Genomic DNA, 17,750 nt, shown 5'->3' on the forward strand with positions numbered 1-17,750 from the left:
TGTCTTTCTGCTTTATTAAAAGGTGAGGGTTGTGTTACTGTAATTCAGTACACCCCTACATGGGCTCATTATTTGAGTTGTACAGTAGATGCTACCTAGATCACACTCTTAGACACTGCACCGTAGTATTTGGGAAACACTAAGCAGCAGTTATACCTGCACAGGATCCAGCACATTCTGATAAGAACCAATGTTCACCTATAGAATATAAACTTGTAGTGCCTCATAGCAGCTGTGCTTAGCATTGCAGTTTGGTACCCTTCCCCAGCAAAGGTGAGTATAAAGTGTGCTGACAGTAATGACTCCCTAGGGTGTCAGTTTTTAAGCAGTCCATCCAAAAAAACATCTGTTTTTGACCTGTTTTAATTAAGATAATTGGTAAAACCTGTATGAAAAAAATGCATTTAACACGTGCATTCTTAATGGACCGCTTAAAAAAAGGGTTCAAAACGCACTGTGCGGCATCGCCCTTAGGCATACTTCCCAGCCATGCTAGACTCAGGGTGGTGCCACACATGACATTTTGAACCAGTTTTGGTTCAAAACGCCATGTGTGGCATCACCCTCAGCAGGACAGTGCCAGTTTTTGGACTCTACACGGGCAGCTGCGAGAATGCCCTGGGTTGTCCTGCCTCCACCTGGTTCCATACATTAGAGCTGCAGACCATAACATCTAAGGGGAGGTGGGATTAGCTCCTACTACCTCATCACATGTCAGGAGGTAGCTCTGCCCCTCAGCTAGCCCCACCCCCTCTGCAAGTCAGTGCCCTTCACACCATGGGGGGGGGGAGTTGGCAGGAATACAGATAGCATTATGTACATGTTTGGGGAGATAAATGTGGAGACATTGTCAAGGGAGGATAAATTAAAAGATGAGGGGTTTTATGTTGCATTAATGGAAATTATAGGAAGGGGGGGGGGGTGGAGCTAAAATGGCCAAGTGGCATTTTACCATGTGGGGACCATTAAGGTCATTTGAGATATATTTATCTACAGATGCCATTTTGGTACAAGTGGACTCAATCTTGCCTACTCCGTGCCCGAGTAGCCTCTTTGGGTCCTGCTACGTTATCCTCGGCGTGCAGCTCCTGGCAGCGTGCTGGATATCTTATAGGAGAACCCAAAGAGGCTACTGGGGCATGGAGTAGCCTCACTGTGTAGCTGCAACTCTGGCTGTTTCATGCCCAAGTAGCCTCTCAGATATTTGCATATTAGGTGCTAAAAGATTTATTAAGTGACTTGCAACTCAAGGCCCTAAAAAGGCTTCCATGTTATTTGTCAGGTGAACCTACCACCGAATCTACTGCAATAGGTATGAGATGGTAGGTTTCCTTTTTAAGAGGAGATGTTTTGTTATATTCACCTTTTCACACCCCTATGCAGATTTTCTGTGTCTTATATATGCAGCAGTGCACAAAGAATGAGTCTGCATTTTCTTAGACTGGTTTATGTATCTGCTCTCAGCAGGTAGCCATTTTTTGATTATTGTACAATGGGCAAGGCTTGGAAAAAAAGGTGGCTTTGTCCTTTTCTCTTGCCCAAAAGTTAGGAGGTATGCCTTAGACTGGTGGTATTTTGAACCAGTTTTTAAGCAGTCTGTTAAACACATGCAGGTTTTAAGATAATTGGTAGAACTGGTCAAAAAACAGATGTTTTCAAAAAAATACATGTATTTTTAAGACTGCTTAAACAGGGTGATGCCATATATAGCATTTTTTAAGCATGCATTTTCTGTCCATTTAAAAATGCATCAGTTGAAGGTCTACCATGCATTTGGCTGCTCACAACCTGTTTATCTATGAAAATGGTGTGGCATCACCCTTAGGTGTTGTAATGGCAGCAAATTGGAAGCAGAGCATGAAACTGCTTTCTTCCAAAGCCTTTCCACACCAACCTCTCCTTGCCAGCCATCTAATTTTAAGAATTTCAAGTGGCAGGAGTGGACTAGAGATTATTTGTCTAAATGTATGGCTTTTGGAATAGCCACGCATTATAAAACTGGGTGTACATGGATTTAGCATTTAGTAGCTTTACAAATGGGCACTAAAATTTGCACAAACTGGCAGATCGGACAGTTGTACACCATAAAACACCTATAGCTACAAGGTGTAAGTCCCTTACTAATGATTTTAGTTAAGGTAGGGCTTTTTAGCAATAAGTTGTAATGCAACAATTGACCACTAGATGGTGCAAACATTTAAAATTTTAAGCATTTGTTTTAAAAGTCCATTTAGAAGTGTTTCTCAACCTTTCTAATGCTGTGACCCCGCAATAAAATTGCGGCTCTGATGGCTTTAGGTGACCCCTGGTGTTGGTTGTTCGATCCCTGCTGGGGTCACGAACCACTGATTTACAACATGATGCAAAAATTGTCCAAGAAATAGATTTGCCTCTGTATTATACCAAAGTCTGAATGGAGGACATATGTACAGCTGCAAACCATACCGGTCCAGAAACAAGCAAAAGATGGGAAATGAAGATAGGACATGTCCAGTGGCGGAACTAGAATCCACTGGGCCGAGACAAATTTCTCCACCCACTACTACAGCAAACAATTAAGTGGCCCTGGAAAAAAAAAATTCTAAATTGACCCCATTAGTAGGTGGGATCAACACCATTAAGTGTGGTCCAAGAATGTAACTACTATAATACTGCCCCCTATGTAAAGCAATAACTCCTATACAGCGCCCCCAAATAATAATAGAGAACATTCCCCAATTCATTATATTAGAGACAGTGCCGAGGCAGCCCCCTACAAAAAAAAATATTAGGGCCAACACTTCCTCATTATTAGAGATGATGTTAGCTATCAATACAGAGATAGTGACTCCCCCTCCCATTTAAAAACCGATACGATGACAACATTTTGAGACAATATTTTCAGAAATATTAGTAACTCCAATTGATATTTTAAACATTCCCCCTCCACTACATTAACTCCTTAGTGATGGGGCCTGAAAATGCTATAGCGACCGGGCATTTTTAGCAAATTTTCGTAAGCGCCGGTTTAAGGGCCATAATTTTTATTTTTTTTTACATGTTAACGTTTACATTTTTTGCAGAGTTTTTTTTCAGGACACACAGCTAGTTAAAATGTTCATATTTACTTATTTGGAATTAAAAGTGGAGAAAAAGGCTTTTTTGTAACTTATAGTACTTTTTTCATTTTCAAATTAACTCAAAATTATTAATTCCCTATTTTGTTTGTTATTTTCATATATAATATGTATAGGCTCAGGCAAAAGGGGCAACTATAGTGATGCTTTTTGTAGTATAGCAGGGGATTTTTTTTTTTGTATTGTATGGGGAATGTCATTGAATTTTATGAATATTTATTACCGGTAATATTTTGTCTAAGTTTTCCCCTGTAACTGAGCCCTCTATAAGAGCCTCAGTTAGGGTGATGTCACACATGGTGTTTTGAACCCGTTTTTGTTCCGTTTTTAAGCAGTCCGTTAAACGCATCTGTTTTTGACAGGTTTTACCAATTATCTTAAAACTGGTCAAAAATTGACTGCTTAAATGCATTTAATTGACTGCTTAAAAACTGACCAAAAACGGGTTAAACGCCATGTGTGGCATCACCCTTACAGGGGAAATGACCACCTGACACTGGGGATTCTGACCAGAGCTGTACTGGGTCTAATTAGACCCAGCAGCTCTGTTTAACCCCTTAAACTCGGCAGCCACAATGCTGGGTGTCTGAGGGAGTTGTCTTATATGCTTACAAGGTACAGCCTCCCAATGTCTTGTAACAAAAACAAAAAAAATCACTTACCTGGCACTCCTGCGGCCTCCGCCTTCCCTTCAGCACAGGTATGGATGTTCGGCAAGGCATGGGTACTGACGCCGGTACATGTAGACGGTGCCTTCTGTTTAACACCGGTAATGGCGCACGTAAGTGACGAGACAGAAGCAGCTCTTTGACTGTCACAAGCAATAACATTGGCAGTCCGCGCACACACTAATCAATTGGCCGGCTGATGGAATATTCGTGATAGGACAAGGGATAGACCATCCCTTCTAAGGCTGGTGCCACACGCACCGCTTTGTCTGCGTTTGAAAACGCAGACAAAGCCTCACATATCTGAGTGGGCCGCGGCCCGATCGCATTGGCGTTTCTATGGAAATGCCTGCGATCATGAACGAGCCGTCAGTGTTTTGCGTTTATTTAATGCCTAACAGGCCAGGCAGAGGGTGCAACTGCGATTGTTATGGCCCTGGACATGTCCTATCTTTCTCCATGCACGGCCTGTATGCCATGCATTTCTATGGATCGGGAAGGAGTCACCGTCCTTGTCTCCCGCACGACTTTCATACATTCGTCTGAATGCAGCCTAAGGGTGAAGACACACATGGCGTTTTTGGGCCGTTTTTAGTTAGTGTGTTTTCAGATCGTTAAAAACGCATGCGTTTTTGACCAGTTTGAATTAAGATAATTGCTCAAACCTGTCAAAAACGCATGAGTTTTTTAAAAATCTGAAAACGCACTAACCAAAAACGGCCTAAAAACGCCACGTGCGTCTTCACCCTAAGGGTGAAAACGCACGTGGCGTTTTTAGGCCATTTTTAGTTAGTGCGTTTTCAGATTTTAAAGAAACGCATGCGTTTTTTGAAAACGCATGCGTTTTTGACAGGTTTGACTAATTATCTTAATTCAAACTGGTCAAAAGCACATGCATTTTTTTTTTTACAATCTGAAAAAGCACTTTGTAAAAACGGCCCAAAAACGCCACGTGTGTCTTCAGGCAGTTTTTGGGCCGTTTAGTTAGTGCGTTTTCACATCGTTGAAAACGCATGCGTTTTTGCCAGGTTTGACCAATCATCTTAATTCAAACTGGTCAAAAACGCATGCGTATGAATGTGCAACACCCTCGTCGATGCAAGGCGGAAGAGTGGTTGCGAATACGTCCCACAGCATGTTACTGCATCACACTACATAGGCCTTATAGGACACAAGGGAACATTGCAGTGGTAGATCCTGCCTGGCAAGGCAGGAGTTAACTGTTTTATGTGATGTAAGATGTGTCATCCAATCACATGTATTACACTCTATTCTCTGTAAGCTGAGATGTAATTGGAGGAGCAGCCACCATCTGACCAGGGGAGTAACAAGACCCTGTCAGGAAACTTCCAGAAGTGAGTAGTCTCTCTCAGGAGAGGGTAGAGAGCAGTCAGACCTAGGAGTCTGCAGAAGCAAACTGGAGTAACTCCAGTCTAAACTCTAGACAGCTAGCATACCAGACCAGAGCAGGAAGAGCCTAGCCCCTGCCTGAAGAGTGGAGCTAATAGCTAAGAGTTAGTGAGGAAAGGGGTATCCTCCTACCTTTAAGGGTGATACCTGAAGCAACCCAGGAGAAAGCTGAAGCATCCTACTAGGACACAGCTACCTCCCAGCCTGCCCTCTGCATCCAGGCTGGCGCTCTACCTCCTGTGGCTCCCTCCAACTTGCATCTCAGCACTCCACCATCTTGTTAAAGGCACGTTGCCGATGTTCCTGTCGGTTCCAATAAAGAACTGTAAGTTGTTTTTGTTCAACGTCTGCCTCCGTCTGGTCCCTGCTACTACAGCTGCCATCATCACCGGCACCCTGTCCACTACACAGAGACTCACTCTAGACACCAAAGGGTTGCCCCAGGGAGATCCGCTACAGCAGCCTCTCCCTCATTTCTTGCCAACACCACCCTGCTGGAGACCTGCTAGGCTGTAGGACAGCCCTCCGGTTCCCCATACCAAGCACTGCCAGGCACTCAGGTACTGCGGGCCCCGGATGACTCCAGGCCCCGAGAAAAGGCTAGGCCCCGGTGGGGGATGTTGCAAATGTCTCACAAATTGTAAAGACCCAACCTACTTGCTGTGGGTGAAAATTAAAGCTGTGCTCTGGTTGGCAAGGACAACAGTTTTTCCTCTAAGACAAGGCTCCCAACTGTAAAGACACTTATGAAATGTGACCTCAAAGACATAAAATTTAGGTGTAACTTCACTACAGTCCCTCCCTGGGGTAGGAAATGCTTAAATAGCCTGCATAAAAATGAGACTGCCCCATAAGTCTTTAAACCAATGTAGACACCCAGTGGTCTCTGGAGTCTCAGCTGGTAGATGTGCTGTGGCCATCCATAGCCGGATCCAGGAACAAGTAGATGGGGGGCTGTGGCAGTGCCACAGCCCCCCCTCGCATCCTCCAACTCCTAAATGTCTGTAAATCAACTGTTTTATTGAACAACAGGTAGCAGGCAAGGGGCCAAAATGGTCAAACAGCAGATTCGGATTCTGGTACTGGAGAGGTCTACAGGAATAAGGCACTAGCCTGATGGTACATGCAGGTTAGGATAGAGATGGAGCTGTGTTCAAACTGTGGAAGCTGCGACTCTGGGTTAGAGTTCCTGGGATTGGTTTGCGACAGCACTGCAGGTGCTTTAAGAACAGACCAGCAAAACCATGTGCTCTCCATGCACAGGGGTTTAATACTCCCCTGGTCAGGTGATAGCACCTCTCCAGTTTACAATACAGCCAACCGATTAGATAACATCTTATACCCACTTAACTATTGCTTTTCCAGGCAGAGGCTACAGATTACCCGAGTTCTCCCTGCAATATATTCTGGATGAGTTGCCCAAGCTCACCAGACATTTGTCAACTTTGTAAACAGTTAATTTGGCAAATCAACTCTCAGCTATTGTAATGTATTTCAAATGCAATGTGTGAATGCACCTTAACCCCTTCACACTCTAACGGATATATCCGCCACAGAGCTATGAAGAGGGCTCACGGGCAGAGCCCTCTTCATACAGAGACCCATCGCTAACACCTGCGGTTGGTGCGTGCACCAATTGCGGTTAGTAACCACTTCTTTGCCACGTGGGCGCCCCCATGTTACCTTCGATAGTTGCTCCCCCGAACGTCATCGGGGGCAGCGATCAGTTGCCATTGTAGCCTCGGGTCTTCGTCTGATCAATCAATCACATATCTATCCATCCATCAATCAAATACATATCTATCCATCCATCACATCTATCTACCTTTTTTTTTTTTTTTTTTTTTTTTTTTACAATGAGCCTGTGGCTCATTGTAATGTATAGTGTGCAGAAACGCCATATACTGCAATACAACTGTATATGGTAGGAACGATCTGACTATCTTGGGTTAATGTACCCTAGATGGTCAAAGAAAGTGGAAAAAAAAACAATAAAACACGCAAGCGTGCATTTAGCTATGCCCCACAATGTTTTTAAGCATGCAGTTTCAGTCTTAAACTTTTTAAAACGGTCCAAATACCCTTAGCTCACAGGTTCCGCTAGCAGTCCGTTCATAACACGACGCTAGCACACAGGGGGTGGGCATTGGCCAGTAACATGTATTTCCAGGGAATCGCATAAGATCGATAGCCCGATCGCATATGCATTTCCAGAGAAACACATGCGATCGGGCTGAGGCCTGCCCCTTGTGCACTAGTGTTGCATTATGAACGACCTTCTAGCGGAACATGTGACCGCGGCCCTAGGAGCTGTTATACACTGCATTATACACCTGCATGGGATCCAGCACATTCTGATAGGAACCAAATGCTATGGTGCAGTGTCTAGGAATGTGATCTAGGTAGCATCTACTGTACAACTCAAATAATGACCCCATGTAGGGGTGTACTGAATTACAGTAAGACAACCCTGGCCTTTTAATAAAGCAGAAAGACATTAAAGTTAAAAACATGTTTAATAAATTAAATATTCACATCACAGGGCACTAAAAGTCACAGGCAGCAGGCAAGTCAATAGTGAGGTCTTCAAATACAGGACTGAAGGTCTCAAATGGATCTGAAAAGACAATTAAGGACATTAGAGCAATTTAGTCATAGGATGTCTGGCCAAGATTTAGGCCCGAGAGATGTTCTCTAATACATGAGGACAGTAGTACAGACTTACCATAGTTTATTACATCACATTCCATTGGTGAAAGAATCTCACTAGTAAGAGCTTCAAATCGTTCTGCATCAACCAGAGACATATACAGCGAGACCCCAGCAAGGCAGCGGTCACTGAGCCGGTGGTCTTCAGGGACCTCAAAGCTTTCAAAATCTATTCAGAGAGAACATTGTTGAGTTGCTAATGTCCTATACATGTGATCCATAGATTCCATCCTTACAATAGGCCAACAATATCAAAGACTATTGAAACCCCTTTGAAGCCAAGAGTACATGAAGCCCATGGCCTGTTCCAGTATGTGACCATGTTAGTAATACAGAACATTACCTGCAACGTGAAGACATGCACATACCAAGAGGATTGTATGGGATGAAGGTCTCAATATCTGGATAAGTCTTCTTAGTCTTTAGATGTACCTGGCCCTTTTGCTGTACCTAGGTTTGAAGGAACACAAAAGTTATGCAGTAAATTATTAAACACTTGCATTTTAGCCAACTTCATTATCTGCATGTAAAACACATGGCACTTGTTCCGCTAGCAGTCCATTCATCGATTGCACAAGTTTCCCTGGAAATGCATGTGGGATCGGCCGAGGCCTGCTCACTGTGCGCTAGCGTCGGGTTATGAATTGACTGCTAGTGGAACGTGTGACCACTGCCTAAATGCATCTGCAACAACCTCACCGATGCAAGGCAGAGCAGTGTTTGCGAATATGTCCCACCATGTAGCTTGCAGCCGGTGTAGGGTCTAGTCAGCCCCACAGCATGTCACTACATAGTCCTTATAGGACACAGGGGAACATTGCAGTGGTAGATCCTGCCTGGTAAGGCAGGAGTTAACTGTTTTATGTGATGTCATATGTGTCAGCCAATCACATGTATTGCATCCTGTCTGTGAGCTGAGAGGTAATTGGAGGAGCAGCCACCACCTGACCAAGGGGAGATAATAAAACCCCTGGCCAGGAATGTTCTAGAGAACACTCTTAGAGTTCCAGTCAGACCAGGGAGTCTGAACAAGTTAGACAGAGAGAGGAAAGGGGTATCATCCTACCTTCAAGGGTGATACCTGAAGCAATCCAGGATAAAGCTGAAGCATCCTTCCAGGACACAGCTACCTCCCAGCCTGCCATTGCACCCAGGCTGGTGATCTACATCCTGTGGCTCCCTCCAAGTACCTCTCCAGTACTCTACCATTCTGTTAAAGGCACATTGCTGATGTTCCTGTCGGTTCCAATAAAGAACTGCAAGTTGTTTTTGTTCAACGTCTGCCTCCATCTGGTCCCTGCTACTACAGCTGCCATCATCACCGGCACCCTGTCCACTACACAGAGACTCACTCTAGACACCAAAGGGTTGCCCCAGGGAGATCCACTACAGCAGCCTCTCCCTCATCATTTCTTGCCAACACCACCCTGCTGGAGACCTGCCAGGCTGTAGGACAGCCCTCCGGTTCCCCATACCAAGCACCGTGACACAAGCGTGCTTAGGCCGCAACCGCCAGCCACTCAGGTACTGCGGGCCCCGGCTGTCTCCAGGCCTCAAGAAAAGGCTAGGCCCCAGTGGGGGATGTTGCACATCTGATTGGGGCCTAGTCTCTCCCTGCAGCACTTGTGTTTCAAGATGCAATTCAAATGCTGCATGTGAACACTGCATCAGAGCGTTTAATGGGAAACTGCTGAAGAGGAACCCATTATAGGGAAATTCAAAGAAAGAAGGTCCGTGGCACTTCCGATAAAAATTCAAAGAGACTTTATGGACTAAATGTATAAAGTCTCTTTGAATTTTTAATCGGAAGTGGCACGGAATTTTTAATTACTTTGGATAACCAAGCCAGCAACACGTGTGCATCTCCAACAAAGCCTTCACTACCTCAGGATTGCCACGACATGCGAGACATTCTTTTTTCTCTCGATATTTAAGCCATTATAGGGCAGGTCATTAGTAATGGAGCCCCAAAAAGAAAAATAAATAAAACCCCAAACATCTGACACAATTTGCAACTGAACCAGTGGGTTGGGTTGCCCATCCTCCTACATTGTGGGACATGCAGTACACCACTGCTCAACTCCAAGCCAACAAGGTAATCTCAAAGCGTGTATAAAGTCCTCATACCACAGTTATGAATAGCAACAATAAGCCAAGTGGACAATAAGACATTTCTACTGAATTATGCCAATTTTATCAGAGTGGAGTAATTTGGGACCCCAAGGCAGTGATCACATGTGGCATTTGCATTACCAAATGCAACAAATGCCATGTGAGAATGTAGCCATAGGGTGCAGACAAACATTTAGCTTACAATGTAACCAGAATAGAGGGGATCTTGTGCCAATTACATGAGTTTCCTCTGAAACCGATGCAATCAGCACAAAGCTCTCACTGTTCCAGGTTTTTTGCAGCATGTGTCCACATCCTTAAACCCTTAAGGATGCAGGGTTTTCCCCCCTCCACCTTCAAAAATCCTTAACTTTTTCATTTTTTACATGTACAGAGCTGTGTGAGGGCTTGTTTTGTGCGTAACAAGTTTTACTTTTTCATGATGTTATTTATTACAACATGTCTTGAAATTTTTTCCTGCTTCCTAGTACAGGTGTGGAAAAATTTAAAATCGCATGTGGGCAACATTCTTGTGGTCTCAGTTTTTAAGACTCACTCTGCGCTCCAAATAACACTATTCGGTTCAGTACAATTACGGTGATGCCAAATTAATACAGGTTTTATTGTGTTTTAATATATACACAAAAAATCAAACGAATCTTTGAAATAAAATTTTTGCAATCATAACTTTCATACTTTGGTGTACGGAGCTGTGTGATTTGTATCATTTTTGCGAAATGAGTGGATGTTTTCATTGCTACAATTTTGAGGACTGTGCAACATTTTATATGACAAAAAAAAAAAAAAAAAAAAAAAAAAAAAAAAAAAAAGGGATCCAAAGTCACATTTCAGACATTTGGGCACAATTTCCCATTTCAGAGGTCACCGAAGGTTATAACTGTTTTTATATTTTGATAGATCTAGCATTTTGGGATGTGGCGATACCTATTGGGTTTTATTTTTACTGTTTATTATGTTTTATATCAGTTCTAGGGAAGGGGGTGGTTGATTAGAATTTTTAAACTTTTTTTTCACCATTTCTTAGACCCTCTAGGGTACATTAACCCTAGATAGTCAGATTGTTCCTACCATATACTGCAATACTACTGTATTGCAGGATATGGAGTTTTTGCATATGATTCATTATAACGAGTCCCTGATCTGATGAGGACCTGAGGCTGTCATGGCAACTGATCGCTGCCCCCGATGACGTTCGGGGGAGAGAAGATCTGAAGAAACAAGTGCCGGTGGTGGCAAAGAAGAGGTTAACACCCGCAATTGGTGCAAGCACTGACCGTGGGTGATAGCGATGGGTCTTTGCTGCAACATGCAGCAAAGCTCATCACTGTATGAAAAGGGCCCATGAGCCCTCTTCATAGCTCTGTGGCGGATCGTGCAGAGCGTGAAGGGGGTTAAACAGATTGGACAACATTATGACGTTTAGCTTTGCTCAACCCAACTGTAAACAGGGGCGCCCACTGAAAATGCTTATACAATCGATCCCCCCCCCCCTCATTTGTAATCAGAGGCTATGTGTAACCTCACCCACCTTTGTTGGGCAGTGCCTGGCTTGCACGTGTTGGTTCACATTTCCTAGGGCTTTCCTGTGTGGCAGCAGCTTCGCTGTATTAAAACCGTCAGACTTCACATTCAGAGCTTTAGAAAGTAGAGTAACTGGAAAGAACAGACCAATACAAAAAAAAAAAAAAAAAAAGTTATAAAAAGCTGAATATCTTGTCTCCGTGCAGAAATTTTTTTTTGTAATTTTAGTTCGATGGGGGGCACCCAAAGCAGGATTTAGGGAACAATCACATGTGACTTTTTTTTGACAGGTTTTACCAATTATCCTAATTTAAAAAAACTCATGCGTTTAACGGACTGCTTAAAAATGGCCCAAAAAGAAGTTCAAATGCTACGTGTGCCACTGGCCTAACAACCCAGCCCTTCACCATATTTTGATCAGTTAGGCGATGTTCCTGAGATGTTAACCTAGTGCAACACGTGGAGGGGCTTGTGCCAAACGCACATTTGTCTGCTGAAAAATCAGCTAGTAAACAAGCACCACAAGTTTTGCATTGTTTACATGCTTGTTACCAATTGCTAAAGTGTCCTCTGAAAAGCCGATAATCCCCTCCCCGTGGCAGTTGAATTCCAAAACACAAAGAAAAAGACTGACAGCACCCCAAGTGCTCAGCCTTCAGACAAAACCAGGGGTGTATTCTATAGCCATCACCACGAGTCAGATCATTAGGAGAATATATATATATATATATATATATAAAAAATAAACAGGTCCCTAGTTTGGGCCATTACACAAGTAACTTACATGAGCCTGGGTTGGGCTTGGAGTGGGAATAGACATCTCCATTTTCCTTTTCCAGTTGCAGAAGAACATCCATTATACTCAGCTCAAGTCCTTAAAAACTAGGAGTTAAGGTTATCAAGTAATAAAAGATTCATACATAAGGCCTTAACCACAATTCAATACTGGCAAAAATTAGTCCAAACCATTCAAGTGTTATGAAGGGAGTGCCAAAACTATTTAAACGACATCTGCCATGAGATACTGATGTAGACTCCTGTAACATGGCCATTTGTTGTCTGGTCATCTTACCCCAGAGCCTAGAGGGGTTCAAATGGCAGAACACATTCCGCTAGCGTTGCATTCATAATATGACCTAGTGTACAGACAGAAACCCCAACACCAGGCAACTTTGGCATAGATGAAGCTATGGAGTAGTAGCTGAAGCTGCCAAAACTTCAAAGATATTCAGTACTAGTGAAGAGTCAGGGCACTATATACTGAACTATAGGGCATCATGCACAACACAGCTGTATCATGGCCCCCATAGAGGTCTATGGCACCTAGAGACAATGTGGTGAGGAAATGGGGTCTCACCACACCTTGGCCAAGCCGGGGGTCACTATGCAAAATATAGACAGGTCCTATATTCTGCCAAATTACAGCAGCAACCACTCAGCTTTCTATGGAGAGGTGAGGAACACTCACCCAGATTACAGCCCAGAAAGCTCATGTGCCTGAGGCTTTACTCACCAGGCAAAGCTGGAGAGAGAAACCCTATAGTGATACAGATTACATCATTTCCAGGGGAAAATCCACCATAATTCCACCAAAAATAATTCACAAGAACTACACCTATGTGTCCACACAACCTCTCCATACTTACCCAGCAACCACTTCCCTCAGCAGGAGAATGTACTGAGGAAGTGCCCGGCTCTGGGTCCTTTATACTAAGCCGCTCGTTACATCAATTGCCTCCACCTGGACTGATCACTGGAAGGCTGCGTTTATATTTTGTGTTTAGGCCGCGGTCACATGATGCGTTTTCAATGTGTTTTGAGGGCGCTTTTACACAATGCGTTGCGTTTTTTTGTTGCAGTTTTGACGCTTTCCAAAGACTTTAGCCTTGATCACATGCTGAAGTTACCTTGTGTTTACACTGCATCTGCTAAAACGAATGCACGTTCACACATTGTGCTCATTGCATTTTAAAACGCATTACAACAGCTGCGGAGAGGTGATTTGCCTAATTACATTACTGTTAACATGTGCGTTTATAAAACGCATTGTAAAGGCGATGTTAACGCCTAGCACATTGTTTTGTTAACATGTGTTAACATCACGTTAACAAATGTAAATAGTAGTGTAATTAGGCAAATCACCTCTCCTCAGCTGTTGTAATGAATTTTAAACGCAATCGATGCGCAACGTGTGAACGCGCCCTCAGAGTGATGCCACACATGGTGTTTTGAACCAGTTTTTAGTCAGTTTTTAAGCAGTCCGTCCAAAAACGCATGCGTTAAAAAAGCATGCGTTTTTTGAAAACACATCCATTTTTGACCAGTTTTAATTAAGATAAAACCTGTCAAAAACGTTGGTAAATAATAATTGGTAAAACCAGTTTTTTAACGCATGTGTTTTTTTTAGGCCGCGGTCACATGTACCGCTAGGCGTCCGTCATAACGCGACGCTAGCGCACAGGGGGAGGTCCTCGGCCGAATGCACATGCGTTTCCAGGGAAACGCATGCGATTGTTAAGCCGATCGCATGCGTTTCTCTGGAAACGCATGTGCGTTGGGGCCGAGGACCTCCCCCTGTGCGCTAGCGTCGCGTTATGAACGGACGTCTAGCGGTACGTGTGACCGCGGCCTTAACAGACTGCTTAAAAACGGACCAAAAAACGGGTTGAAAATGCCATACGTTGCAACATCCCAGGAAACGCATGCGTTTCTCTGGAAACGCATATGTGATCGCCCCACCCCCTCTGCGCTAACGTTGTGTTATGAAAGCTAGCGGAATGTCTGAATGCGCCCTTAGGGTGGTGGTACCCGTGGCGTTTTGAACCCGTTTTTTAGCAGTTTGTTTAAAAAACACATGTGTTTTTGAAAACGTATCTGTTTGTCAGTTTTTTCCAATCATAATTATCATAACTGGGTAAAAATGGAGAAAAACTAAAAAAACTGATGTGTTTTAAAAAACGCATGCTTTGTTTAACAGACTTCTTGAAAACGGGTTAAAAACATCACGTGTGCCACATCTCTTAGGGCGCGTTCACATGTTTTGTTTTGTCCTGCGTTTTCATTGCGTTGGAAACGCATTACAACAGCTGAGGGGAGGTGATTTGCCTAATTACATTACTGTTTACATTTGTTAACGCATACGTTAACATCGTGTTTACAAAGCATTTTGTAAACGGAAACGTTAACAGTAATGTAATTAGGCAAATCACCTCATCTCAGCTGTTGCAATGTGTTTTAAAACGCAATGAAAACGCAACCAAAGCGCAACGTGTGAACGCACTCTCAGGTTCCATATTTTTTTATATGGAAAAAAATTGTATTGCAATTTATCAAATATGCCACTGTAGTGACAAAAGTATTTTGCCCAACTCATGCCACTGGGGAGAAACGCATCAAATCATTCTGCAGGTTACCCCGTTTATGGAAATAATCTGTAGGATGGAGACACGGCAGGGCTCAAAAGGGAATAACTTGCATTTGGATCACAGAGATTGTACTTTTTTTTTTTTTTTCTTTTTCACATCATGAAGCTTTTGTAGATGCCAATAGGGACCAGTACAATAGAAACTAAGTACTGACCCTATTTTGTAAACTATACCCCTCCATGAATTAATCTAGGGGTATAGTTAGAATTTTAACCCAACAGTTAGACCCCCAAAAATGCATAAAGAATTGTGCATAGTAAAAAATATCCATTATGTCATCTTGTGCCCAACTGCTGCCATGGAGACAAACACCCCAAAAATCATGATGCATGTTTTCCCGGGTACAGCAATACCCCATATGGGGCAGTAATCTACAGGCTGGGCACATGACAGGGCTTAGAAGGGAAGGTGCGGCATGTGACATGATGTATAAGCTGTGCATAGTACATCACGGTAACAACATGGATCCAGGGATGTATGATAAATTCGGAAGAAATCTTTCATATATAGTCCTGTTTTTTCTGGGCATGTCCCACAATGGTAAATGGTGTCCTTCCGAATGCCTTTTTTGGAGCACACCCTGCACCTCTTCTGTGTCCTTCCCTTCTTGGCAGTTTGTGGAACTTTCTGGAAACTGCTGCCCTGTTACAATGCGTGATGTGGCCTCGCTTCCAGACATGCTGGCACCCCCCCCCCCCCCCTTCCTGGTCTCCAAAAAGAAAGTACTTTATTACCACCTCTTGAAATTCCAGGAAAGTTCCCCTCTGGCCTGCACATTGATGTAGCAAATAAGCATTATATAGTGCTATCTGCATGACGCTTACAACCAGCTTCTTGTACCACACCCCCGACTTCCGCATGGCATTGTACGGCTGAAGCACCTGGTCCGACAAGTCCACCCGCCCTATGTACATGTTATAATCCAAAATACAGTCTGGGGTTTCTGTACTGGTACCTTGTACTGGGACAGGGGTGGTGGTGTGCTCATGTATTGTGCCCCGGATCTCCCCGGTAATCCTACCCTCTCTCAACAGAGAACGATGAGAAAGTTTGCTGTCACTGCTTTCCCCAGCAGCTCAGCCTCCGGTGAATAATAGTCACAGAGGCTGAAGGACCTGTGATGATGTCATGGTCACATGACCTGCCGGGGAAAGCAGTGCAGGGGAGACATGATAGGGAAGGGGGAGACATGATAGGGAAGGGGGAGACATGATAGGGAAGGGGGAGAATAAGGGGGGAGGGCTGGAGGGCTGTGTGAGGCACATTACTTACTGGGGGGGCTGTGTGAGGCACATTACTTACTGGGGGGGGCTGTGTGAGGCACATTACTTACTGGGGGGGGCTGTGTGAGGCACATTACTTACTGGGGGGGGGCTGTGTGAGGCACTTTACTTACTGGGGGGGGGGCTGTGTGAGGCACTTTACTTACTGGGGGGGGGCTGTGTGAGGCACTTTACTTACTGGGGGGGGGCTGTGTGAGGCACTTTTCTTACTGGGGGGGGGGGCTGTGTGAGGCACTTTTCTTACTGGGGGGCTGTGTGGGTCACTTTTCTCACTGGGGGGGCTGTGTGGGGCACATTACTTACTGAGGGGGCTGTGTGGGGCACATTACTTACTGAGGGGGCTGTGTGGGGCACTTTTCTTACTAGGGGGCTGTGTGGGGACATTACTGGGGGGGCTGTTTGGGGCACATTACTTACTGTTGGGGCGTGATGGGTAACACGCCCCTGGTTTTGTTTAAATGCAAGACAAAGTGTGAGCGCAGCCTTACAGTATTTGGGGAGATTGTTAGGGGCGGCAGCAGGATAACACTGCCAGGGAACCAAGATGTAGGGACAATGAATAACATAAGATGTGGTGATGCCTAATGGAGAAGATGGAGGAGACGTCACCTGCAGTCACTGGAGGGAAAAAGTAGGGATTTCTCTGGTGTTTCTGTAGCTGTATACACTGTCAGTAAAGTTGTTATGTGAGGGGTTATGTACAGGAGGGGGCATTACTAAAAGAGCGCTACATATGTATTGGGGCCCGTGCCCCGGATCTTTTACAACCCTAGCAACGCCCCCGCTTGCAGGTATAGCCCGATGAACTTTTGCACAGCTTATACAGCTTCATGCCATACCTTGACCTCTTACTGGGCAGGTACTGGCAGAATTGAAGTCTCCCTTTAAATTGTACCAGGGACTTGGCACTAAATGATCCAATATGGGCCTGACCTTAAACAATCTTAACTGGGGTCATCTCTGGGTGGGCACTGTGTGTTGTCAGTGTAGTGCATAAACTTATGGATGGCTTCAAAGCGCATCCTGCTAATTGCCATGCGGAACATCGGGGTGTGGCACAGAATGTCTGTGCTCCAGTAGTGCCTGATTGCGGGCTTCTTTACAATCCCCATAAGTATTCTGCCCCAATACTTCTCCATCTCTGCTGCAGTGACAGGGGTCCACCTGTAGGGTCGTGCATAAAATTAAGAGGGGTTTTGGGCAATATGCTGTGCAGCGTAGAGATTGGTCTGGACTACAATTCAACAGCTCCTCATAATAATAAAAAAACTTTAAAAAGTCAACTACTCGGAGCCCTGCTGTGTCAAATTTATACATGGGGATACCCATTGTGGTCAGTGGAAGCCCCAGGCACTTGAATCACAGAAGTACCAGGCACAGGAACCCTACGGTGCCTACTCGGGGGATGGATGATGGATAAAAGGGGACATCTCCACTTGTATGCCTCCAACACGGTGTACATCTTCAGAGACACTCCACACAAAT

General features: G+C 44.4%; 1 protein-coding gene across 2 annotated transcripts; it reads right to left on the minus strand.

The window, feature by feature from the left end:
* Positions 1-7,691: 7,691 nt before the first annotated feature.
* Positions 7,692-13,357, minus strand: LOC140128957 (securin-like). Of its 2 annotated transcripts, none has more exons than XM_072150632.1 (6): positions 13,204-13,357; positions 12,342-12,439; positions 11,565-11,689; positions 8,272-8,353; positions 7,920-8,072; positions 7,692-7,811 (listed from the first exon to the last, which is right to left on the minus strand). In XM_072150632.1, the coding sequence occupies exons 2-6, from the start codon at positions 12,412-12,414 to the stop codon at positions 7,741-7,743; spliced, it is 504 nt and encodes a 167-aa protein (XP_072006733.1). In that variant the 5' UTR covers positions 12,415-12,439; positions 13,204-13,357; the 3' UTR covers positions 7,692-7,740. The 2 variants fall into 2 exon arrangements, with proteins under 2 accessions (XP_072006733.1, XP_072006734.1); XM_072150633.1 differs by lacking the exon at positions 13,204-13,357 and adding an exon at positions 12,983-12,994 and having other exon boundaries at positions 12,342-12,440.
* Between the last annotated feature and the right edge of the window lie 4,393 nt (positions 13,358-17,750).

The sequence above is a fragment of the Engystomops pustulosus genome, chromosome 4, assembly GCF_040894005.1.
Source record: "Engystomops pustulosus chromosome 4, aEngPut4.maternal, whole genome shotgun sequence".
Classification (NCBI taxonomy): Eukaryota; Metazoa; Chordata; class Amphibia; order Anura; family Leptodactylidae; genus Engystomops; species Engystomops pustulosus.